General features: G+C 36.6%; 3 protein-coding genes across 3 annotated transcripts in view; 2 read left to right on the top strand and 1 right to left on the bottom strand.

Annotated features, from left to right (window-relative positions):
- LOC126741587 (titin) overlaps positions 1-27,253 on the bottom strand; it is a 38,913-nt gene that overhangs the window by 10,865 nt on the left and 795 nt on the right. Inside the window, exons 2-7 of the mRNA XM_050448067.1 lie at positions 10,367-10,598; positions 9,257-10,313; positions 4,982-5,219; positions 2,358-2,587; positions 1,862-2,302; positions 1,514-1,808 (exon numbers count right to left, since the gene is read on the bottom strand). Of these exons, the coding sequence (XP_050304024.1) occupies positions 1,514-1,808; positions 1,862-2,302; positions 2,358-2,587; positions 4,982-5,219; positions 9,257-10,313; positions 10,367-10,583 (2,478 nt within the window). The 5' untranslated portion in view covers positions 10,584-10,598. The remainder of the gene's footprint in view (positions 1-1,513; positions 1,809-1,861; positions 2,303-2,357; positions 2,588-4,981; positions 5,220-9,256; positions 10,314-10,366; positions 10,599-27,253) is intronic.
- On the top strand, positions 11,259-13,111 carry LOC126741592 (leucine-rich repeat-containing protein 23-like). Its single transcript, XM_050448082.1, has 6 exons — positions 11,259-11,452; positions 11,510-11,745; positions 11,794-11,981; positions 12,036-12,264; positions 12,616-12,780; positions 12,832-13,111. The coding sequence occupies exons 1-6, from the start codon at positions 11,287-11,289 to the stop codon at positions 13,045-13,047; spliced, it is 1,200 nt and encodes a 399-aa protein (XP_050304039.1). The 5' UTR covers positions 11,259-11,286; the 3' UTR covers positions 13,048-13,111.
- Positions 23,064-27,253, top strand: part of LOC126741590 (ankyrin repeat and death domain-containing protein 1A-like) — a 39,630-nt gene continuing 35,440 nt past the window's right edge. Inside the window, exon 1 of the mRNA XM_050448076.1 lies at positions 23,064-23,145. The gene's annotated coding sequence lies outside the window, so the exon portion shown is untranslated. The remainder of the gene's footprint in view (positions 23,146-27,253) is intronic.

Here is a 27,253-nt window from a genome sequence, read left to right as displayed (position 1 = left end):
GCAACACTCCCGGATACTCGGGAGAGATGGCCAGCATTCCGGATTTATATTTTAGTTATTTTCGGTCAAAAATCTTAAGTTTCCTTCAGTTTTATATTCCGGAAAAGGTGTCTAATTAGTATAACAGTCTTGATACATTAGATAACTTTTCTTTAATAAAAAAAAAGTATTGAGATATTAGCTTAACAAAAAAAGGAGGGCATCTATCCCGGACTTACCCTATGTCGTCCTTTTTGACAAATCAGACCACGACGCCACTGCAGTTCATTTATATAACACTAAGTTTATCGCAGTTTTGAAAGAGAAATTCGGCCGAATTGGTGTTAAGAAAATTTATTATTTTTCCGATGGCGCCGGGTCCCAGTGTAAAAAGAAATACAATTTTTTCAATTTGTGTTATCATCAAAGCGATTTTGGTATGCCGGCAGAGTGGCACTTTTTCGCCACTGCACACTGCAAATGGGCATGCAATGCTATTGGCGGCATCGTGAAAAGGTGCGGATATCGTGCTAGTTTACAGAAAAAAAACACCGAAAGACGATCAAAGAACTTTATGATTGGGCACGGGGAAATTTTAAGAAAATCAACTTCGATTTTTGTACGAAAGTCGAGTATGAGACACACCGAAAAAAATTGGAATCTCGATTTGCCGAAACGAAAACGATAAAGCAAACACGACAGTATCATTGTTATCAACCTGTAAATGAAAACAAAGTAAAATGTAAAATTTTCTCACTTTGCACAAAAAGTGATATTCAGCAAATCAAAGTGTAAAACCGTTTTTAAGTGTTTAGATTTTGTGCAGAATCTTGGAATTAAGTGACTTGCGTTAGTCTAGACCGCAACACGTAATGCGTCTGTACATAAGGGGTTCGAGCGCTCGAATGTCAATAAACAAACGCTCGGGGTATTTGCTTATTCATACTTAGCAAAAATTTTCTTCTGCTTAAATGTTCATTAAGAATATCTGAACAATGTTTTTTTTTTCATTTTTTCCGTAAACATATGAGAACATGTAAAATTTTGTATTTGTTTATTGTAAAATTAATTTTTGTGATGAATAAACAATTAAATTTACAAAGCCTATGATTCACTTGATGCGCAAAACATTTTAGAACGTGAAGAATGTAAGATTACTCACTTTTTTCAAGTATCAACCAAGATATTGTCAAAATAAAAAACTTAAAAAAAATTTCAATTGCTTATAACTAATAAAAAAATTTATATTTTGCAAAACTACTTTAAGGCATCATTTTTCGTCCCCTATCATTTGAAATCGAAAGGTACATGGAAATCCAAAACTCACTTTTGAGTGGCCCACTTGGGAAAATTTTACTCTTCATTAAAAATACCTTAACTACCCAAACATTTAACCTAGAGTTATTATGTTTTTACCCTTAAATCCATCCCCAAGAAACCTTTTATATTAATACAACAAAAACACGCGAAAACCCTTCAAGTAGTAGTACTCCAAAACGTACTTTAGCAATCTACAGATCGAAGGGGAACTCACATTTTCCAAAACTTGCGCCAAAGCTTCATGGTTCGCCACAACTACGGCCCCATAGTTATCTTCCAAGTTCTTATGGACGATGCTGCGCCCTTTTCGGGATCTCAGCTTGTGGGTGCGTCCGTTTTGCGTCGCCCAATCGTGGTCGTCTTCGGTCACTTCCGTCTCGCTTCCGTAAAAACTGTACGGGGAGTAAATTTCCGATTCGGTTTCGCTACCGCAGTACGTGAGCGACATACTTCTCGGTATGTTACCGAATTTAAAATAGTCGGCGGAGACGTCTATGGAGCTCTCGGACCTACGAGAGAATATTTAGAGTAATAAAATGGGGTGGCATTGAGTTCGATTTACCTCTTATTTAGCCTGGCGGTTTTAGTTTTAGGGCTGTTCTTGCCGCTGCCGTCGCTACTAGGGCTGCTCGACCTATTCCCAGATCCAACTCTCACGTACTCATAAACGTTCTCGCTTGATTTTAGTCGATTATTATTAGCCACTGGCTCGTAGATATTGCGTCTTTGTTGCTGCTTCTGTTGCTGGGCCTCCCGCTCTCTCATGCTCGCCGTTCTCACTGGTTTATTCGGAACAATCGAGGACCTCACTTCTCCAATGTTAGCGTAAACGGTTTCACTCTTAGACTTGTTCGTGCCGGTGCTCGAGCTCGAATTGCTTCTGGATAGAGCCAACTGTTTGCTCAGCACCTCCATGCTCTTGGGCGGTGGAGGGCAGGTGCTCACCTGGGGTTTCCATTGCTCGTAGTTCCTTGGCGGAGGTGGAGGTTTACTCGCCTTAACCCTTTTTGGAGACAACGATAGAAATAATAATATAAAATGTGTTTTGCCACAAATACCTTTCTGCGCAATCAGTCTGGTCTTGTTTGGCAACCACTTCGACTTTCGCCCCGTTTAGTTCGCTGGGGTGCACGATGACCAGCCTGGGTTTCGGTCTGGGGATGTCCACGGTGTCTTCGGCGCAAGGAGACTCGTTCGGCAACCGCGGCAAGTCTTTGCTCGACCCCATTCGTAGGAATTTACGTAGGGAGAAGCGGCCTTTCGGTTTGCGTTTTTCGTCCGAACACACCTTAAAACCAATGTCAATTGAAAGAAAATGAAAAAATACAGAAATTCTCTACTTTCAAAATATAAAAAAAACAAACATCCTGGCGATTGGGAATCCTATAAAAATGTGCGTAACATGTTTACAACCGCAGTCAGAAACGAAAAAAGGGGATATATAAATTTTCTGCATAGAGACAAGAATAAAAAAGCCCTCTGGAACGGTTTGGCCAATCTTAATATCTATAGTAAGACAAAAGGCACTTCTACATCAAATCTACCAGATAGCCTAAAAGATCCGGAAGCAATTAACCAGTTTTTTGTTGAGTCGGTACGCCAGTTTCAGCGGAGACCATTCGGGAATACCTGGGTAGAAGAGCCACGGATCAAAGGTTCGATCTGGAGCTGGTGGATACTGGAGGAGTATATGAAGCTATTTCGCAAATAAAATCAAATCCCAGTGGCATTGATAAAATATCATTAGAAATGGTTAAGATGTGCTGTCCTCGTGTCATTCCGGTGCTAACTCATATTTTTAATACTTGCATCGAGATAGGTAAATTTCCCTCTTTGTGGAAAAAGGCAATAGTGTTGCCGCTACCTAAGGTCTCTAACCCGGATGGCTTTTCTGACTTACGACCAATAAGCCTACTTTCTGTATTGTCCAAGATTTTTGAGAAACTCATATACAACCAGATGATTGAATATATCGTGAAAAATAATTTGCTCTCGGAAACGCAATCGGGGTTTCGCCGTGGCTTTAATACTGCTTCAGCCCTTCTTGGAGTCTTGGATGATATTATTGATGCTTGGGATAAGGGTGAGACGACAGCTTTGGTTCTGTTAGATTTCAGCAAGGCATTCGATACTCTACATCATAACTTACTTTTAGCGAAGCTCTCCTATTACGGATTCTTACCGAAAGCTGTGCGTTTTTGCAGTAATTATCTTACAAATAGATCCCAGATAACAAGAGTGGAAGACTCGTTCTCTGAGCCAGCCGATTTAAAAAGAGGTGTTCCCCAGGGATCCATTCTGGGCCCTTTGCTGTTTATACTTTATATAAATGACCTAAAAAATAAAATTCGCGACTGTCGTATGGCTCAATACTGTGATGATACACAAATTTATAAACAGTTTACTAAGAATAACGTTGATGAATCTATGCAATCATTGGGTCAGTGCTTAGATACAATTCACCATTATTCAAAAAAAAATGGTTTAAAATTAAACCCAAAAAAATCGGCTGTAATTTACATTGGCCCCTTAGCATCATGGTCTCGTATGAACTGTGATCTTGTGATAGATAGTGAAAGAATTCTGAATTTAAAAGAACACAAAAACTTAGGTGTAACTTTTGATACAAATTTGAGGTTTAAAACACAAGTATCTAAAGTAGTTCAAAGAGCATATATGTCCTTGAGAAATTTGTATAAAAGTAAGGATCTATTAAGTATTACACTAAAAAGGCAGCTTTGTGAAGCTCTAATTTTATCACATTGTAATTACTCTAATTTTGTTTATGGACCATGTCTTGATGCTTCTAGTAGGTACAAACTGCAAAAAATACAGAACTCTTGCATTCGCTTTGTTTATGGGTTGAGAGGAAGGGATCATGTAACTTGCAAGCTAAAAGAATTGAAGTGGCTTAATGTGCAAAATAGAGAAAAACTTCATTACTGCAGTTTCCTATTCAAACTTTTAAAAAACAATAGTCCCTCCTACTTACGAAATAAACTTAAAACAGGAACTACCAGACATAATCGAACAACACGCACGGTTTTAAAATTTGATATCCCCCGACATAGCACTGCGATTTTTCAAAGATCATTTTCTTTCTGTGCTTCAAAGCTAATAAATAAATATATTATTAGTCACTGTACTGATAAGTCTTTCCAATCCTTTAAAAACAACCTAAAAAAGATATTGATTGAAAGCCAACAATAAATATCGAGAAAAATAGCAATAATATAAAGTAATAACTTAGAATTAAACAGTCAACTGGATGATTTTATTTCAACTTTTTTTGGGATTGTTTTTTTTTTTTTTAAATTTTATTTCTATTGTTCTATTTAATTTTTTTAATAAGTATTTGTATTGTTAAATCGGTCATGCATATATATAGTATTATGATGTCAAGTAGTCGTTAAGCTGTAAAATTTGTATTTTTCTTTGTAAGTTATAGTTAATTTTTTTTTGTCTTTTGTATATTTTAACATTTTCTATTAGTAACTACTTAATAATTATGTGTTTTTATGATAGTAATAATATTATTGTAATATTTATGTGTACTCGGTTAAGTTAACAGCATGCTGCCCTTCGCCGAGTATAAAATAAAGGCCTTTTTATTATTATTATTATTTTTTATTTTAATTGTCACTACTGTCAATAAATAATAGTGATGTGCCATAGCACTTACCAAATTATCGGTGGATATCGATAAACTTTTCCGAGGAATAGGTGCCGGACTGGGCACCTCGTTATCCCCTAAGAACACTTTGGGGGTGCAACTATTCGCCCTCTCGCTCCTTTCGCGTTTCTCCATCTCCCTCACCACCGGGGAGTCCCCGCTAGTTAAACTGGGCGAGTGTCTGGTGAATAACGGGGCGACTGTCTGGCCGGACTCCTCTGGCGGCATAGGAGCCTTCCGTTTGTTCCTAAAAAATAATTGGTAATATGATATGTCCTATGGTTCCATAACGTTAGGAAGCTCTTATCTTAGCTAAGTTAAAATTTTGACTTACACCAGTTTTCGACTGAATATATTAGACCAGTAGAAACATAATTAATGGTATAACTCAAAAATTAAAAAATACTGACATATACCACTTTTCCTCTGAGCGGCTCATTTATGTTGCTAAAGATGTATGCCAAATTTCATTGGCATTTAAAAAATAAGAGGGGAGGTAGGACAATTAAGAGCCGCCCTGTATATATGAAAAATGTTTTGACGTTTTAGTTTGGGGTCAATGGCGACCTCACAATACCACTTACCTAATTAGAAATCACAATACCAGTTAAGGGTTAAAATAAATGTGTAGCAGGAAACTTGTTTTTCTTTGTTCAAAAATATGAAAAGAACGTGCGTTGGAAAGAACAAATATGGCTTAAATTAATCTATTTTAATCTACATTTAATAGTTTCCTGAAGTTGCACGAGTTTAGAATTCGAATTTCCCGCGTGTAATTGAATTCAAATTTGGCGCCAGATTTGATTAGGGTCTCTTTCAAATCCGTCAGGTTGCCAACAGAGCTACGGCTTATAAATGTCAAATTTAGTTTGAATTATTGCACCGTCAGTAGAGGGCCATTGATTTCCTTCCAATTTTTTTGCGAGTAAAGCCGGGAACACATTGCTCTGACGTGTTGTGTTGCGATGTGTTGTGATGCGTTATGATGTGAATCATACTGCTTATTTTGCGTGTATTTAAATGAGCAGTGTGCACATTCATCTGATGCGCTTCGTTCTGACGCGTTCTGACCTGTCGTGTCGCGATAAAATGCGGGTGAACCAGATTTTTGTTTGACACCGTCAGAGCGTCAGAACGTTTTCGGCCGTAGGTTGTAGCGCGATGGCCGCGATGGTGAACGAAATTGAACTAATTGAAAATGTAAGAAATCATGAATGTTTATTTAACGTCAAGTCAAGACACTACCGAAATCAAAGTATGAGACAAGAAGCATGGGAGGAGATAGCAAAGGAAATTAATAGCCCATGTAAGCTTATTTTAATTTATTTTATTTATTTTTATATACATACATAGTTACATAGGTACTGTATTTTTTTAAATTTATTATTACGTTACGTCCACGTCGTACAGTTTCTAATTGCCATGGTACACTACCAATATCTGATAGAAAATAATCTCTAAATTTGTCCCGAACGCGAAAAGCATCTTGAGTAGAATTTTGACCCAATGGTGGCACTAATGTAAAACACGATTCGAGGGTGTTACGATATATTTCTTCTGGCTCAAAATCATTATTGCAGCATAACATATTATGAAGACAAATTGCGGCATATACTATGTCATCAACAAAATCTGGTTGTATTTCCATGTGCTTAAGAAAAATTCGCCATCGTGCTGCAAGAATTCCAAAACTATTTTCCACTACTCTCCTAGCCCGCGAAAGCCTATAGTTAAAAATTTTATTTGGCTCATTTCCTGCTACATAACGCCGGCTATAGGGGCGTAATAAATACGATTTTAGTGGGAAAGCTTCGTCTCCCACAATAACATGAGGTAAAGCTTCACCGTTTTGTGTAAGCGGCTTATCAGCTGGAAGATTCAGTGTATTATTACTTAACGAAATTCCCAGAGAAGACTTGGCAAAAATTCCTCCATCGCTGTTGCGACCATATGAACCCACATCAATCGCTATGAATCGGTAATTAGCATCCACCAGCGCCAGCAGAACAATTGAGTTACAACCTTTGTAGTTATAATAATTTGATCCGCCATTAATAGGACAGCGAATATTTATATGCTTTCCGTCTAAAGCGCCTATACAGTTAGGAAAGTTCCACATAGACTGATATCTTGCACTTATTTCTTCCCATCGTTGCTCTGAGGGTATTGGTAAAAATTCTGATGCTAGAAGTTCCTTTATGGCCTTTGCTACTTCTTTGATAATTTCACGAACTGTGCTAAATCCCATTTTATAACTGAAGCCAAGAGATCGAAATGAATTGCCAGTGGCTAAGAATCTGAAAAGAAAACCTGCTGTTAGCAAAATGATCACATTTGCATTTTATATAGAGATTTCCATATTAATTTTTCGACCCGATTTTGGCCCTGTTGTAATAGAAGGACATTGCTAAAATTTGGAGTAGATAAATTACTTTCAAATTACTTTAGTTTGTTTGTGGTACCAAAAAAGCATGACAAAAGACTTAAAAATGCATTATTTCTCTAAAAACAATTAATTTTTTATCACACGTATTTGCAGACGTCTATCAATTTTTAACATTTTTATCTAGATACCGAGATGTAAGAAAACACTAATTTTGTTCTGTTTTTTTGCATGACTGATAGCTTATGGCATTTTGAGACTCTAAAATGTATCTATGTCAAGCATCAGTTATTTACTTCTATTAGATCAGGGCATAAAATAGTTGAAAAGTTAACTGGGAAATCCCTATGTGCGCCTTGAAAAAATACACCTAATAGTATGTATATGTATAAATAATTTAACTTTTTAATTAATTTAAATTTGTATTTTCTTTTAGTGCCATCGGTTCGAGAGACTTGGACTAAATTGAGAAACGCATTCCTAAACGCAAAAAAGCGAAGGCAGACCAAGAGTGGACAAGAGACAACAAAAGTGGTTCCCTGGAAGTATGAACAAGAAATGTCGTTTTTAATACCATATCTAGTGTCGCCAAACTAAAAGCAATCTAGAATCACAAAAAGATCAACCAAATGTAATTGATGATGAGAGCACTGGCAGTGACGATGTTATTAATAATACGCTCCAAGAAAGTATCACCTTGAATGCAGACAATTTGAACATTCAAGTACTGACACACCAGTTATTAGTACCCCGATCCATCCAAAATATTCGCAAAAAAAAGCCCGTTTATCCAGCAAAGATATATCTCTGAATCCAGCAGAGGAAATGGTGCGTATCATGAAACAAAACGCCGAGGCACGAAATGAGAGACGCAATAAGATAAATTCAGATTCTCCTTCCTCTAATTTGGATGAGGTAGACATGTTTTACCTTAGTATGGCCAAAACAGTGAAACGCTTACCACAAAGGGAACAGGCATATATTAGAATGGAGTTTTGCCGAATGGTATCTGAAGCAGAAATCAGGAATTTGGATGCAAAAAGCCTTCCCGTCTCGGTGACAATCTCCACAGATAATCAGTCAACGTCAACATCATCTCTGCAATCCACTCCTTTGCATAGTCCAACAGATTTATCAACTCAATACAACAACTGTCCATCATCTGGTACGAGTACTTCCTACGTGCAACTTACTCCTTTGCGAAATCCAACTAATTTATCAACTCAGAGCAGCTGTCCACAATCTGGTACGAGTACTTCCTACTCTCCATCGCTGTATGAACACGGATTTACCCCATTTATGTAAAATATTACTGTAGATACTTATTTAGAAATAAAAGTTATTTACCTTAAAAATACAGCTAATCTTTCTCTTGTACAGATCGCTCTTCGAAAAGTGATATCAATTTTTTTTATTCTTTCTTCAATTTTTCCATGTAAACTTTCAAATTGATCCCTGGACATCCTAAAGTACATATGGAAGCGATTTGCATCTTTAATAAGTAGATTCACTAAAGTATGATATTCGCCAAATGATTCTCTATTTTCGTTTATTTCGTGAATCCAAATTTTTTTTTTCTTAGGTTTTGTAGAACAAATAATAGCAACAGCACATTCTTCAATTTCTTCATCAAATTCATCTGATGAGCTTGAATTCATGGTGAACAAACGCAAACAACACACCGCTATACTGTCACTGCATCAATTAAATATAAAATATTAACGTCTGACATTGGTCAGACCTAATATGATGCATCAGAACAATCTGTTTACAACCCGTCACATCATAATGCATCACAACACATCGCAACACAACACGTCAGAGCAATGTGTTCCCGGCTTAAAACTATTTTGTGATTTCAATTATAATAACAAAATGACTAAATAAAACTTGGAACATACTTGATATCTGCTTCGTTGCCGCTATCCTGCTTGACGAGAGGCTGTTTAGCGAAAGTACTGAGAGTCTGGCCCACCGCAGGTTGTACCACGGGGGCGGGCTTCCGAATTAAAACCGTGGAAGGCTTCGTGGGTACTTTAGGCTTCTCGAGGGTCGAGGGTGGAACGGGACTGGGGGTGGGGACAGTCACCGGATGCAAGAATGAACTCTGGTTCTCCAAGGGGGGCGGCGGGGTGAGCGGCAGTGCGGGTAGTTCCGGACACTCCGGATCCTCTCGACCGTCCGGTTTTCCCGCTTGCTCCCTGCTTTGGGGCGGCACTGGACTGGACTGTGCCCCCTTGGGCGGTTCATTTTGGTTCGGATCAGTTTTGTTGTTGTTTTTGTCATTCGTTTCCTCACTCTTGGAGGGTTGTTCCACTTTGGGTAATTTACTGTTTTTTGTATTGAGCAGTTCAATCCTGGCGGTGGAGGTTTGATAAACCACCGGTTTTTCAAGGTCTTTGCTCTTGAGTGCCGGGGTTCTGCTTAGGTTCACCTTTCTTTCCACTTTATTAATCAACTCGGGGCTCTTCTTTTCCTCAATAACGTTTTCTTTGTTGCTCTCGCTGTCTCTGATAGGGGTCTTCCTGCGCCCCAGTATGGAGTTATTACTCTTCTCAAGGGTCTCGGATATTTCGTCCAGCAAGCTTTTCTCTTCTTTCACATTTTTTTCACTTTTTGCAGGTTTATTAGTATAAGTGGTGTATCTCTTGGGAGGCCCATTGTCTTCCCCAAAAGGCGTCACCGACACCAACAAAGTCTGCTTCTTCCCTTCTGAGTTCACCACAGGCTTACCGAGCATCAGATGGGCATAGCTCTTCTTCTCCTCAACCACTTGGGCCAGAGACACCGTATTATAGTTAGTATTCTTCTTTGTTTCAAGCCTGATCTCCCTCACATGATCCTCTTCATCCGAGTCAGTTAGTAAGTCATCATCCAAATCTTCCAAGTCATTTACACCATTCGGTTCTTCTTCCTCCTCATCCTCCTCTTCTGACAACCAATCCTCACCGCCGTAACCTACAAAAAGAAGCATATAACAAATCGGGATCTTTAAAACACAGAAAACTCACCGATGAACTGCGATAGTTCCGTCGTGAATTCCACATTCAGTTTCGCTTTTACTTTATTCGGATCCCTGATGATGCCGCTCACGGTGCGACTCGAAACCAGCGTGACGATCTTGGGTTTGGGGGGTGGGGAGTGCTCGTCCTTGGATTTGAAACAGTTGGAGCACAGCTCCTTCTTCCAGGCGTTCTGGACGAAGTTTTGACAAATGGCCGAGGACATTTTGTTATATAGGGCCTGATGATGAAAGAGAAATAGTTAGTAGGGAGGTAGAGGGGAATAGAGTTATAGATATTACGTCGAATTTTTAGAAAATAATTGTTAGAATAGATTTAATCTAGCGGTAATACTTGCGCCATGTGTTAAGTAAAAGTAACAAGTGTTTTAAATTAATATAGAGTATTAACTATAGCTGACGCCACTGGTACTTTTAGGGTTTTTCTTATTGGAACTGTTACCAGTTTTAGTGACTTTTCAAAATTGTACATTGTCAATTTTTTGAGTTATGGACATTTTGTCAAATTTGTAATATTGGTAATACTACAGTAATACAGATAGTAATATTACTAATACAAGCGCCATCTTTTGTTTAAAAAAACATTAATGATAGTGCCGTCTTTGTCACACTTGATACCGATTGGTATTAAAGGGTAATTTGAGAAATTGGCTCTGGAAGTTGGACGTTGGCAAAGTCCACTTGACAGATTTTGATTTTGTTCAAAATTTTGATTTTTTGGAAATTGACTGATGGGAATTAATCCATCCATCGAATTAGTGGAAAAAAATCACCTGAAAACACGTACCACGTCAACAGTTTTAACTCACTAATTAAGAGACTTCTAATTTTAAAAGAACCAACAATGTATCCGTGAATTCACCCCTTCACCCAATCAATTCCGTTACATTTGACAATTATCACAAAAAAATGACAGAAGGCGAATTTGGAGAAGCAAGTCACGTAATCCTCCATGGCGAGGGCCACCCTTATGCAGCCCTCTCCCCCACCACCGGATTCATCATACCATACGATGTGCCCATAGTAGATAAAAGTCTTACCTTCGAAGAGGCTTCCAAGTGCCTAAACACTTTGGGTAAGCAACAACAACTTGTGCTAACCAATATCAGCTAACTGATCAAGTTCGTTTAAGGAAAAGACGAGAGCGGAGTACGGTACGCTTACCTAATGATCACCGCGACTGATAGAAAGCTCACAGAGGTCTCGGTAGTACTCACGTTCAAACACGTGCTATTTTTAGACCTAAGCGGGAATTTTTTGAACCTGGAAGCCTTACAGGTGCTTCAGGGCATGCCCTTTTTGATCCTGCTTAGGGCCAACAGGAATAGGGTGGAGTCAGGGGCTTTAAACGCCATCCATTACTTACAGGTAAGTCATTTATTGGTCCTCTGAACGCTTCGAAATATGCACTTTAAGGTGCTTTGCTTGAACATCAACAAAATCGAGCACACTTACGATATCGCGCAACCAATGTTGGAAACGCTGCAGCTCGAATTCAATCAGATCTTCACCGCCCAGTTTGACAGCGAAAAACTGCCTAAACTGAAGGAGCTCGACTTGAAAGGGAACCATTTGATGGACCTCAGCGGGGAGTATCCACAGAGGTGATAAATGACTTTTCTGGATCAGCAGGCAATTGTGTTTTCTTTGTTTTATAGTCTGGAGCGGTTGTATTTGGCTCAGAATAAGATAACTCGTCTGAACGAGTTGGCCTTGTCCAAACTGACCCACTTGACAACGTTGCACCTCAGAGACAATAAGATAAGGAAGCTGAATGGGTTTACGGAGTTCCTTGGTCAGTTGACCTATTTAAACTTGAGGAGTAATAGTATTATGAAGCTGAGGCAGTTTAGGAAGCTCGCGTGCTTACCTAAGTTGGAGAGTCTTGTAAGTGTTGTCTTATACAAATTTTGAAAAACGGTGAGACAGGTGTCCAACCAAATTGTCCAGAGAATATGCGTACAAATTTTCAAAATTGTACCTGGTCAATTTTTTGAGTTATGGATATTTTGTCAAATTTAAAAAAAATTATTTTTTTTCTCCAAAAATATTTTTTTTCTCAAAATCTTGTACAAGTTTTAAAAAACGCTGAAACAGGTGTCCAACCAAATGGTCCAGAGAATATGTGTACAAATTTTCAAAATTATACCTTGTCAACTTTTTGAGTTATGGACATTTTATCAAATTCTACCCATGTCGATGGGTTTATCTCAATTTTAATACCCTATTATCATAAAGGTTTACACTGACAACCCCCTGGACACAAAAAATAAACCCGTAGAAATCCCGGGTGAGGGAGCCAGCGAGGACGACGAGGAAGTATACGGAGAAGATGGCGAACTGAGGACAGTAGACGTCGATTTAGTGAGGATCGGAGTATTGGTTCTACTACCAAACTTAAAGGTAATAATAACTCACTTACTCTCGATAAAACCTGACCTGAGGCCTACACAGAGGATCAACAAAGACATGGTGACTCTACAAGAGAGAGACGAAGCCTTCTTGATGCATGATCAAAAAATTGAGCAGATCATGAGCGAGGTGAGCAGCGACGAAGAAACCGAACCCCCCACCACCACTTACACCAGTGACGTCGGTGATTCGGAAACCGAAGAAGGAGACCAAGACCTCACCGATCCTAGACAAAGAAGCGATTATGAGGAGAATTAGCTTTATAAGATGCGAATCATCTGTTATAAAACCGTAATAAAAGCAATTTGCAGTTTAAGATAAAGGAGGTTTTTTTTTTCTTAATCACGATGAACACCTGTGTGAACCCCGAGCGGTCTCTCGGGTCAAGACGTGCTTTAAAAGGAAAATAAAATGGTAAAGAGGATCGTCGTATATTGAATGTACTAGAGTGTATTTGGGAGATCGTAGTAGTGATTTTTTTCACTACTTAACATGATATAGAGGTCGAGAAAATGGCCAAAAACCAAAAATCTCAAAAGTGATTTTTGTCACTTCCTATGGGAAAATATATATTTTTTTATTTTTGTAAATTGTAAGGCTTCTTAAGATCAATCGACAAGCTTAGTATCAATTTTCTCGAAAAACCAACGGGAAAGGGGTTATTTCAAATTTCAAAATTTCCAATGGGCGTGGCACTTTTGCGCCATCTTCAATAAAATTTCACTAAAAAGGAGCCTTGTGATACCTCATTTTAAAGAACTTCTCGAATACTTTACGATTCTGGAATATTATGCCATTAATCCGATCCTAGACAAAATGGCGCCCAACTTTTAAAATTTGCAATAAAATATATTTAATATTTTTTAGTCAAAATCTGAGCGAAAAATGTTTCAAACAAAATTTATGTGGAATTACTCAAAGTATCTTTGGTGAAAAAAGAATCGATTCTAACTGATCTATACTCTATTTCAGAAGTGTATAGAGCAATAAACTGGGGAATTCCGTTCTGTTTGGCTACATTTCGTGGTAGTTCATAGGCGCAGGTACTTATAATATTTATGAATTTAATTTTCACGGATTAAATGCCTTTATTTTGAAAGAGATTAAATACTAAATAAATACTTTTAATCCTTTTGTATAGGTACCTATCTTTTAACGCTTTGTAACATGCAAAAATGGGGTCAGATAATATATACAGACTATAAATACTTTTAAATCATATTTTAAACGTTAGTAGTCACTGCTACGCTGTAGTGTAATCACAATATTATTATCCCAATATTTAAAAAATTGAGGTATTCAGTCCAACGAAAAGATGTACTAAAAATTCTCCACTATCGCTGAGTGAAAAAGTTATTATTTTAAATGTACATGATTGCATAAAACACGATTACCCTAGTTTTACTGTGCAAGAAATTGTTGAAAAATGTTCTCGAATGAGTGGAATTGGAAAGTCCACCATTTTCAAATTGTTGCGGGAAAGAAAAGTAGCAGGTCAAGTGGAATCTCCCAAGCAAAAGCCAGGACGACCTACAAAAGTCCTTGATGAAAATGCTAAATGTATAATTAGAAGAAAAGTTCACTCTTTTTATTTTAAAAAGGAAATACCCACCCTAGACAAAATTTTAATGGAGCTTGGCCGAGATGACAGTATTCCGTTGATAAGTAGAAAACTTTTATGGAAAACTTTAAAAAATATGGATTTTGTCTGGGAAAAGCATAACCGCAAAGCACTTTTACTGGAGAGCGACGAAATTGTTTGTTGGAGACGACAATACTTGAGAAGTATCAAGCAGTACCGCAGGGAGCAAAAGAAAGTTTTTTATCTTGATGAGACGTGGATTAACGAAGGTTATATAGTCCAAAAAATGTGGCAAGACAAAAATATAACCAGTGCTCGCCAAGCTTTCATAGAAGGCCTGTCTACGGGTATTAAAGTACCTTCGGGAAAAGGAAAAAGACTTATAATCACACATATTGGAAGCGAAGAGGGATTTTTAAAAGAAGGTCTGCTAACCTTTGAGTCGACTCGCACAGGAGATTACCATGAAGACATGAACTCAGACGTTTTCGAGGACTATTTTGGTAAAATGATAAAATTTCTTCCGGCTAATTCGGTGGTGGTTATGGGTAACGCAAGCTATCATTCACGGCGAATAGAGAAGACGCCAACTTCAAGTTGGAGAAAGCAAGAAATTATTGATTGGCTGACTGCAAAAGGTATTGCGTTTGAAGCAAATTTGATAAAAAAAGAACTGCTGGCAATAGCAAACTTACACAAAACTCGTTTCATGAAATACGCCGTGGAAGATATAGCCGAAAAATATAATATAACTGTACTGCGCTTACCGCCATATCGTTGCGAACTAAATCCTATAGAACTGATATGGGCGCAGGTAAAAGGATTTGTAGCAAGACAAAACACGACTTTTAAAATGAAAGATGTTAAGCTACTGTTTGATCAAGCCATTACGGAAGCGACACTAGAGAATTGGCGAAAAGCAGTCCAGCATGTAATTAAGCAAGAGGACAAAATGTGGGATCTTGACAACCTCATCGATCAGACAGTCGATCCTTTAATTATAATGTCAAGAGGTGATGACAGTTCGTCAGATGACGAAGAAGACTACAATCTATTATAATTTAAAATTGTTATACACTGTTCAAAAAGTGCCAGATCCAAAAGTGACATTTTCAACTGTTTTACTCTACATATTATGTTCAATAAATTTGTGAAAAAAATATATTATTCCATTTAAACAAAAGTAACTTTCTAAAATAAAATAGCATTAAAGTACATTAATTATAAGGTAAAAAACAAGTCCCAGTTGCACGCCTTTGGCGAACCGTTTTCAATGTTTATCAGTGGGTAACAATGGGCAAAACTCATAAATTGACCCAAAACCGGGTGGCACTACCTGCAATCAACGAAAAGAAAGAATTTTACATTGAAACTAATACCCAACTAAGGTAGTGGCATAAAATATTGGTGGATCACCAGGTACCACTTTTGCATACCTAATGAGGTTTTATTGCTCTACACACTTCTGAAATAGAGTATAGGAGCTGAGAAAACCCTCAAAAACCGAAAATCACAAAAGTGATTTTTCTCCTCAGAAAACACCTTAAGAACCGCAATTTTTCTACTGTATAAGGTACCGCTCGTGCGTTTTCTATCCATAGCATCCACCAGTCAAAGTACCATAGTAAAATCACAAAAAGGCATTTTTAAAAGAGCTTGAATGGAACACACATAAATGCGTGAGAATGACCGCGGGCACTTTACTCGACGAGACGACTTAATGGCCACTCGAAACGCTTTTCTCGGAAACCATCAGATACCCAAATGGTACTTAACCATTGGAGTACTTACCTACAGATTCCTTTATAATCGGAAGGAACTATATACGCATTTTACTCACTTAAGTCACCAAACAAGTGAGTTTTGTCTTTATAGACCTCCCAAAGGCGTTTGACATGACACATATTTATATAATAATAAAGGTTGTTTTAATGCAAAAGTTGACTAATGACTTAATCATACAGATGTGTACATAATAGGAACCCACACACTGGCTCCTCGGAATTTATATAAGAACATTTTGTTCCGGTATGGTTCAATCGGAATGCGTTAGTCTGATGGTTTATGTAAACATTTATTTTAGGTTTGAAACTGAACGGCGGGGTCTTGATGGGTGAACGAACCGATGATACGCTTTATATTCTTATTTCATTAAAAAAAAATCAGAAGTACCAACCTAACAGTACCTTGAAGCAGTGGGTCAAAAAGAAATAGCACTAACTGTTATGAGATTCCTCGGATAAGAAAAAACTATTTAACATTCCGATGGTGTGGCTCTTTAACAACGTTGGTGCAACATCGAATGTGTTTGACATAACGTAAATTACGTACGAGGAATTTTTATTAGATTATTTTTTCTTTCGTTTATTTATCGATCAATATCTCGAATTTAGAAGGTCCCCAATACGAAGAAGTCATAGGAACCTTGAGGATTGAGGTTGCAGTTTTCTCACAATCCCCTGAGCATTTCCAATGACAGTTTATGGCGTCGCCAAACACCATTAAAAAATACGGTTTTTATTAATTTTACTGTCAGTAGTAAATGTTTTAAGTGCGTTAACTTTCCATTGCAACACGGTATAATTGGTGAAGCACATAAACAGAAAAAAGAAACTATAAGGTCAAGGCTATATTCGGTCAGAAAGTTGACGAGGCCCGGAGGGTTCGAAACCCGGTCGGGATTAATAAAATACGGATTTTAATAGCCCCCCCCGACAATGTCGATTTCTTTCGACGACTTTCACGGGTGTATACAGTAAGACCGGTTTTCGGTAAGATTATCGTGGTTAATTCATGTTTTCTGGGTGCGTGTGTCTCTGTTCATTAATACACCAGATGCGCTTTTAGTTAAAATCAATAAAGTTTCTATAATATTGTGGAAAAATGACGCCAAATGGGTCCATTGTTTAATATTCTACCGCATCTGAAATGATCTGAATGCCTTGAAACATCTTGAAATGATGCTTGTCGTATGTAATTGGACCGATTAAAGACGTGAACTATCAATTCATTGCGATCGTTAATGATTCCTGGATCTCAGAGGGGTTTTCAAGTCAAAAAGAGAGTCAAAAGTCCATTATTTGGGTTTCGACCGCATCTCACCTCTTTAATATGTTTTGAATCATCTTGAAATGATACTTGTCGTATGTAATTAAACAGATTAAAGACGTGAACCATCAATACATTGCGATCGTCAATGATTCCTGGGTCTCAGATAGGTTTACATGCCAAAAGGGGGGTCAAAAGTGCATTATTTGGGATTCTACCACATCTCACCTCTGTAATATGCCTTGAATCATCTTGAAATGATACTTGTCGTATGTAATTGGACCGATTAAAGACGCGAACCATCAATTTATTGCGATCGTCAATGATTCCTGGGTCTCAGAGGGGTTTTCATGTCAAAAAGGGGGCCAAAAGTCCATTATTTCGGATTCTACCGCATCTCACCCCTCTAATATCTCTTGGATCATCTTGAAATGTTACTTTTCGTATGTAAATAAACCAATCATAGACGTGAACCATCAATTTATTTCGATCCTCAATGAATTCTGGGTCTCAGATCGGCTTTCATGTCAAAAAGGGGGTCAAAAGTGCATTATTTGATATTCTACCGCATCACACAAGCGAAATTCGGGTTAACTTCCCAATTAAGGCCTATTCTGAGTATAATTCAATTATCTAGTTACCTGGGTATAATAAACAATTACCCTTTTGTTTTTCGTCTTGTCACTTGCAGAAATATTTTAGTTGAAAGTTGATGTTCGTGGAGACTATTTCATTGTGATTCAAAAGCGCCTGTAAAAAGTAGTAATTTAAATTTAGTTTTTCGGCAAAGTGTGGGTGAAAATTTTGTAAAGCAGCAATGGAGCCTATTGCTAATGGTAAGTAGAATATTAAAAATTATATTAATTAAAAATATTTCTTTACTTTTTTTTATTACTGATTTTTTAAAAAGTTAACAGTTAATTTTTTTAAAAAATCTTCTGCTAAACTAAAAGTATGATTTCGCATAATTTCCCGAATTTAAATTAGTTTTAAATTATTGCTTAATAAGCCCTTTGTAAGATCCAATCTTAAGTTGCTGCGATAATTTGCGATCTTGACGAAAAAATATTTTTAAAGATTTGTAGTCCGGGTCCAAATTCGTATAAAATGCTATTCCCTAGTAGGTCCAAAACGCAAGAAATAATTTTCTGCTACTAACTTGAAGAATAAATTAATTTTTATAAAATAAAACATCATTTAATAGAAAATTTAATATAGAAATAAAAAAATTGCCATATGGGTTTAAAATTCAATATGGCAACCAATTTTAAATGGCAAAATCTTATGAAAAATAATTAACAAAATTACTTATTATTTCAGGGACAGCAACAAAATCTGCTTGGTTTAAAAGAAGCCAACTTGTCAGTTGGTTAGGAATTTGTCAATCCAAGAAAAGAATGGAGCACTGCCCTTATTTGGCAGAAAAAGTGACCTCTACCATGCGAGTTGAACGCTTGTCAGAAGAGTCTTCAAAAGTCATATATAAATTCATCGAGAAATATGACACAAAATGGTCATCAGCATCAAGAAATAAAACTGCATTTGAAAATAAAAATCGAGATTGGTTAAATATTGAATTTTCTTCTGCAATGAATGAAGCTCAACCAGCCGAAATGCAGGATACAACTCTATCGAGTAGAGGGAGGCCATTCACTGGATTTTTAGATTTAAGTGACCGATCAAAAAGAAGAAGAACTGAACAGATGCGAGCAGATCGAAGCCCTGAAGAACTAACATTTGCTGCTCCAATGAAGTTTAGGTTCGAAGGTAAACTGGATGAAGCAGATGTGTTAAAAAATGTTGCATTCTCATCACCAACCCGTGCATCAAAATATAAAAAATTTCTTGAAAAAGAATGTGAAATACCATTTTCAGCGGACGAAGCCTTATCGCTTTTTGTAGAGGCTAAATTGACAAAATTTCAATACAATCTTATAAGAAATTCGGCAAAAAGCCATAGGTCAACTCTTTATCCTAATTATGAGTCAATAACTGCCGCAAAAAAAAAGGTGCTACCCAGAAAACCTAAACATTTCTGAGGATGTTGCTGAAGTGCCTCTTCAAAGTTTGCTGGATCATACATCTTTAAGGTTATTTGAGTCCCTAAAAGAAGTTTTAAATTCTTTAAACCAAGAAAAATATAATAATTTAAATTTAATTTGCAAATGGGGGTGTGACGGGAGTTCTGGGATGAGTCAATACAAACAGCAATTTGCAGAGTCCAATATTTCAGATGCTAATATCTTTTTAACATCAATGGTACCAATTCAGCTCATTAACGGTGATCCGAAATCAAAAGATCAGTTTGTAATCTGGGAAAATCCCAGAACTTCCTCCACACGATTCTGTAGACCTCTTAGTCCAGTCTAGGCATGAAACAACAGAGTTATCAGTGAGAGAAAAGCAATATTTTGACCAACAAATTTCAGATTTGCAACCAACAAAGCTTGATATTCAAGGAAACAATGTATTTTTAAAACACATTTTATATTTTACAATGATAGATGGCAAATTGTGTAATGCTGTTACTGAAAATACTTCAACTCAGAGATGCTATTTGTGTAATCTAACATCCAAAGATTTTAACAATATCGATGAGGTTTTAAAACAGAAAATTGCTAACGAATCTAGATTTCAATTTGGTTTGTCATCTTTACATGCTTGGATTCGTTTTTTTGAGTGTTTGCTGCATCTATCTTATAAGATGGAATTTAAGCAATGGCAAGCGCGAGGCCAGGAAAACAAAGAAAAACTGTCAAATGCCAAAAAACGAATCCAAGACTTATTTTTTAAAGAAATGGGACTATTGGTTGACCGACCAAAACCTGGTTTTGGAAGTACTAATGACGGCAACACTGCTCGCCGTTTTTTTGAGAATGCTGCTAAAGCTTCGGAAATTACAGGCATTAATCAAGATTTGATATTTAGATTCAGAGTAATTTTATTAACAATTTCTAGTGGTTTTCATATTAAAATCGATAGTTTTAAGGATTACTGTCATGATACGGCCAGAAAATTGGAAGAATTGTATCCGTGGTACAATATGCCAACTTCCGTGCATAAAATCTTAATGCACAGTTCTGATATAATATCATATTTATTGGTTCCAATTGGGCAACTTGGCGAAGAAGCCCAGGAATCAAGAAATAAAGATATTAAAAGATTCAGAGAATTTCATGCACGGAAGTTTTCAAGAAAACAAAACATGGAAGATATATTTTGTAATCTCTTATTATCTTCTAATCCTTTAATCTCCAATATGAAAAAATCATCTGCTAAAAAGCTTAAACAGTACCCTTTAGAAGTTTTGGCATTTTTTGATGAACCAACAATTTCTGCTGATGAAAGTGATAGTGAAGATATTGACTGATTTTAATTATTATTAAGATAGGTTAGGCTTTACTATTATTACAAAGTTATTGTTAAGTAAGCTCTGTATATACTTTACATACTTAAATATATTACTCTTAACATGTATTTTAATTGCTTATTTTTACACACAAAGCAAAGGTTACTTATAAAATTAAATAGCACAAAAACAAACAAATCACAACTTTATTTAGTAATTTATAATAAGAAATTTTATTAAACTCAGGTACTTATATTATCAAAAGTCTCAACATTTTGAATTTTATTTCAAAAATTTTCCGTATTATGAATTTTAAACTCTTAACTGAAAAATTGTTGAAATAATAACATTCTGAAATTTTTTTAAGGTAATGCGTACTTACGCAGCGCCTATGTAATGCAATAAATGAACCCAAGGGGGGCGGGGGGGATTTAAAAAAATGTTTAAAATGAACGTGTTATCTTAGTTTTAGCATTTTCTTATGATTAAATATGTTTGTGGTTCATATCAGCACTACTACTATTTATGGCCGGCTTTTCCCCGATTTTCGCCTGCTTGCGCATCTCACCTCTCTAATATGCCTTGAATCATCTTAAAATAATACTTGTCGTATGTAGTTGGACCGATTAAAGACATGAACCATCAATTCATTACGATCGTCAATGATTCCTAGATCTCAGATCGGTTTTCATGCCAAAAAGGGAGTCAAAAGTCCATTATTTGGGATTCTACCGCATCTCACCTCTCTAATATCTCTTGGATCATCTTGAAATGTTACTTTTCGTATCTAATTGAACCGATTATATACGTGAACCATCAATTTATTGTGATCGTCAATCATTCCTGGATCTCAGAGGGATTTTCAAGTGAAAAAGGGGGTCAAAAGTCCATTATTTGACATTCTACCGCATCTCACCCCTCTAATATGCCTTGAATCATCTTGAAAAGTTACTTTTCGTATGTAATTGAACCAATCACAGACGCGAACTATCAATTTATTGCGATCGTCAATGATTCCTGGATCTCAGACAGGTTTTCATGCCCAAAAAAAGGGTCAAAAGTCCATTATTTGGGATTCTACCGCATCTCATCTCTCAAATATCCCTTGGATCATCTTGAAATGTTACTTTTCGTATCTAATTAAACCGATTAAAGACGTGAACCATCAATTTATTGCGATCGTCATTGATTCCTGGGTCTTAGAGGGATTTTCATGCCAAAGAGGGGGTCAAAAGTCTATTATTTCGGATTCTACCGCATCTCACCACCCTAGTATGCCTTGAATCATCTTGAAATGATACTTGTCGTATGTAATTGGACCGATCAAAGACGTGAACCATCCTTTCAATGTGATCGTCAATGATTCCTGGATCTCAGACAGGTTTTCATGTCAAAAAGGGGGTCAAAAGTCCATTATTTGGAATTCTACCGCATCTCACCTCTCTAATATGCCTTGAATCACTTTGAAATAATACTTGTTGTATGTAAATGAACTGATTAAAGACCTGAACCATCAATTTATTCCGATCGTCAATGATTCCTGGACCTCAGAGCGGTTTTCATGTCAAAAAGGGGGTCAAAAGTCCATTATTTGGGATTCTATCGCTCTAATATCTCTTGGATCATCTTGAAATGTTACTTTTTGTATGTAAATGAACCAATCACAGACGTGAACCATCAATATATTGCGATCGTCAATGATTCCTGAATCTCAGATCGGTTTTCATGCCAAAAGTCTCTTTTTATAAGAAACCAAGCTCAAGAAACACACGCCTTGGTCAATGTTGTCCTTTATATAATAATAAGTCATTATATAACCACATATTTGCATTATTATATTTATTTGTGAAAAAAACTTAACCTTTAAAATGTAAAACAATTCCAAGAAAAAGAATGGTAGTGCATACGTAACCTTCAAGGCAACCTAATGCCGCCAGAACAAGTGAATTTGAATGTAGAATAATCAGTTACGTAACTTTCGCAAATATTTAACTATACATGCAAAAAAAAGTCAATAGGTTAAGTAATTTGTTTTAGGTTGGCAAGCTTGACTGTCACTTGTCAGCTGTCATCACTATAACATCACTAGGTAATGTATTGCTTTTGATGTTGGTATTACTGACAGAGTAATTTTTTTACAGGTAAAATAAATGCAGACAGCATATTGAACCATATTGTTACTTAATTGTGCTATGTGCAAGTTATTCCCAATAGTTAAATGTCATCTTTGGTTGATAATAGTGACGTCATTATGAGACCAAATACGTCACAGTCGTTGCATAAACTATCCGGTTACGTAACCGGTGGGTTGGAAACCTACATTTCACAGATGGATTCTCTAAAAGAATGAAACAGCTTCCTGCGATCATCATTAAACGTACGTAACGTACATTTTAGGCATGTTGCACTTGCAAATCGTGACTTTAGAGAGGCTTCCGATACAGTTATGGCTTGTCAATATATACGGTAAATAGTAGAGAAAGTCATGATGGGGTATATGATATGTTGATTTCCGGCTTGTAAATTATAAAAGTGCAACCTAACGAGGCGAAGTTACAGTCTAAAAATTCCGTTAATTGTGTGTTTTTTTTATGATTTCGTGATGAATTTTCGCTATATGCTTTATTTCCTAAATATTTAAATAAAAACTCCTAATCAAAAGATCATTGGCACTGAGACAAAGAGAAAGATATACTTGACCCCAGTGCCGGTTCTCACCATTTTTCATAACCATAATTCGAAGGTAATACCAATTATACGTGATTATTTAAAATTGATACAAAAAAAAAGACAAAGTACTTTCACTGCTTTTCCCAGGCACTTTTTTCATTGTTAACCGTCTCTACGCATTAATTTGCAAAAGCGACGCTTCTGTTAGCAAAAAAGCCAAATAATTCAAAGATTTATCATAAAATGCGTCATATAAAAGCTGATCAAATACCATGAGTATTATTAACCAATAAATGTCGAAAAGTAAGATTTATTTCGCGGAAACCCTGAATGATTCATGACATCATTAATTTTTTCCAAGTCAAAGAATTAGTTTTAAATTTAGCGCCTATTTACACTTTGCTACGTCATTATTAGGCATTGATAGTTTAGGTTATGAATTACCCGTGATTGTCACTTGTCAAGTTTCGTTACTATGCGGACAGCATAACGAACCACGGATGGACTTAAAGAGAGCATATGGATTGCTGGTTTTTTCCTTATCAGATGCAAATTGGTTTGGGGGTTGTTTAAGTGAAATGAAACCTTTTCTCTTTAAGTTGGTGCTACCGCGAATAAACTATTGGAAATTTTAAATTTCGTATCTTCAATTACTTCTTTGTCTCAATAAACCCGTTTAGCGGCAATTTAAAATAAAAAAAAACAACGCAAACGAGTACCCATATAACCAGGAATGGTTAAAAATTAAGAAAGCAAGGCCGCCTACCGAAGTTATGCGCGTACACCAAAGCTAAAATACCGGCCATATCCTTTACAGAGAATAATAATAAACAAACAATACGATAATTATTTTATATTATATTTGAAAATTAGAGTACCTAGTACGTGGTGGATTTCTAGTTAAGTCAAGTGTAACCAACCGAGATTTTATATGCAACCTAAATAGCCATTTACTATAGTTTCTATGTCAGGACAAGTTTAGTTTTTTTTGCATTTCATATTTGAATAAAATTGAATATTTATTGGGTTATGTAAAGTGAAACAATTAAAAAATGTCAGGTTATGTAAGGTTGGGTTCGGCCCAGGGTTTCGCGGGCTTGTATTTATGGCAACAACCCTGACACCTGTCACTGGTCATCAACGCAACCAATCAAATTACTACTTTTTTGATATTTTGACGGTGATATCGTCATTAAAAGTATGCTCTCCTCATCTCTAGATACCAGGAAATTCTTGTTGCTCATGTTTCTACATCGATACCGGCCGGCGTCAATAGAACTAGTCTTAAAATAGTCTTTAAAACCGACCCGGCATATTTTAAGTGTCACAAATCTAAAAGTAAACTGGATTCGTGGTAATTTTAACTCGGCCGAAGAGCGGAGAAGTCGAAATGCACTTCCTGTGGTTAAATTTAAAACCGGGCGAGACGGCGACTTATGTACTTTAGTTCTCGAAATATCATCACGGGGTTTATGCAAATGGACCTCGTTTATAAACATTCTTTTTAAAAAGGTTTCAAAGTTAAGCGGGTTGCCCACAAATGGGGGTTGTCATCGGCCATTTTGCCACAGCACACTTTTTTTTTAAATAAAAAGATTCCATGGCCATTGCGATGGAATTGAAGGGATGTGCCTTGGAATACTTAGTCTTGTCACTACTGGTCAAAATTTAAAATGTCACTTGTCATTATTATGTCAATTTTGTTTGGCAGTTATGTATATTTTAAATAAAATTCGATCGCCTTCTCGAGTGTAATTAATCATGGCCATATTGATTGATCGAAAACATGTAAATAAAATAGCGTCAGTTATCAAAATTTAAAATGTCACTTGTGACTAACTATGCAAGGAAGGCATTTATCTTAAATATATTTCGACGCCCTCCTTGATGTCAGAATTTAAACTCTCTGCAGAACATGCATTAATCCCGATGTGTCATAAGATCTTGACCCATGTGGTAATAGGGGACAAAGTTGAATTCTCAATTATGAATCTCTATCTCAGTCGGAAAATTAGAAGAGGATGGGAATAAAGTGACATTTCATTTGATATATGACAAGGGACAGTTAGGAGGTGTAATTAAAATGGCGTCTTGTCATAACTTAAAACGTCATCTGTCATTAATGACGTTTCGGTATTTACACAATAAAATCGCCAACAAAAGCACGGCACCACCAACTTAATAAATATACCTGGACTGCTAATGCATATGGCCACATTACCCAAAAATGGCCACTGCCTGCGGTAGCCGCCATTTTTATAGTGGTGTTTAATTTGGTCACTCTGAACATTTTCAGTGTTGCCAACGAAAAATATATTAAATAACGGTAATGAAGTTGACGACGGTGACGTTTGACGTGTGAGTATAGCGGATACAAGCAAAAATTTAAATGAAGATCATCTTTTCATTAGGTATTAGGATTTATAAGATTCAAGATTAACAGAATAATAAAACAAATATTTTAAAGTGCATGCATCTATCCCAAGTTAACTTTCCCTACAATTGGCACAACTGAAATTTGTCCAAGAGTGACCAACATCGAGAGGACAATCACGCAAAATGGCGGCCCCCTAGTAGTGGTCATTTAATTGTCATTGCATGGGCAGTCCAGGTATATTTATTAAGTTCGTGCGCGGCACGTTTCGAAAATATAAAAAAGATTCCAAAGTGATTTTGATCTATTTTCAATATAACATGTCACCTGTCAAAAAAACAAAATGGCGGTTTTATCGAAACGTCACTATAATGCATGGCAGCTGATTAAAAGGACTCCATGGCCAACTGGGATGTATTTAAATAGGTTTAATATTGCAAGTTGCCACTTGTTTTGTTGTTTTCAAAGTCAAACAGGTTGCCTCCAAGCGGCCATTTGGTTATGCCACAACTTCATTACATCCAAGGCACACTTGGCGTATTTCTTTTATAATGGGCACTCCGATGTACTTAAATGGCGTCTTTTCACTTGTCATAATTTAAAACGTCACATGTCATTAATGACGTTTCGCTAAAACAATCATTTTATTTAAAGAAAATCGTCACCAAATGCACGGCATGCTTCGAAAATATTGAAGAGATTCCATGGATCATTTTAATGACGTTTCGACAAAGCGGCCATTTTGTTTTTATTAAAACGTCACCATATGCATGGAACACTTACTACATAGATTCCAGAGCCAACTGGGATGTATTTTAAAGGATCATGGAGCTAGTAAAGACCTATACAAGTACATACATTTAATTCTGACAGTCGATAATTCCACAAATAAAAATTAAGGCGTGGCCCGAAAAAAATACAAGGGTCGAACCGTGGACTGAACGGTCACATGTTTTAAAACCATATTAACCGAATAAATATATTTAAAAAAAAAAAAGTGAAATTACCAAAACAACCTTTACCCACTGACATTTACATTATGCGGTATGTGTTATATTTTACGACTACGTCGAAGATTTGCACAAGAGAGAACGGTTCTATGAAATGTTGTTAAACTTTATTTAGGTTTTCTTTTTCAATATAAGTTCACCGTTATATGCGAGCTCGCTCGATCAGTAGCCGTAATTGGTTATATATAATTTATGTAAAAAAACTCTTGGAGTCCTAAATCAGTTGTTTCTAAATTTGTCTTCAGAATACGCATTTTATTTAGGGTGTATATAAGGTTGACATAAAAACTAACCAACCGCGATAAAATTAAATCTCTTTGTTCATTGAGGTCCATTTAACGTCTCGCATGGCGACATTCGTTGAAACCATCATCGTGACGACACACCTACCTTCTGCTACAGGGTGTCTTATTATAACTAATGGGCCGATT

This window comes from Anthonomus grandis, chromosome 10 (genome assembly GCF_022605725.1).
Source record: "Anthonomus grandis grandis chromosome 10, icAntGran1.3, whole genome shotgun sequence".
In the NCBI taxonomy this organism is placed as follows: Eukaryota; Metazoa; Arthropoda; class Insecta; order Coleoptera; family Curculionidae; genus Anthonomus; species Anthonomus grandis.
This window is presented reverse-complemented; position numbering and strand designations above follow the sequence as displayed.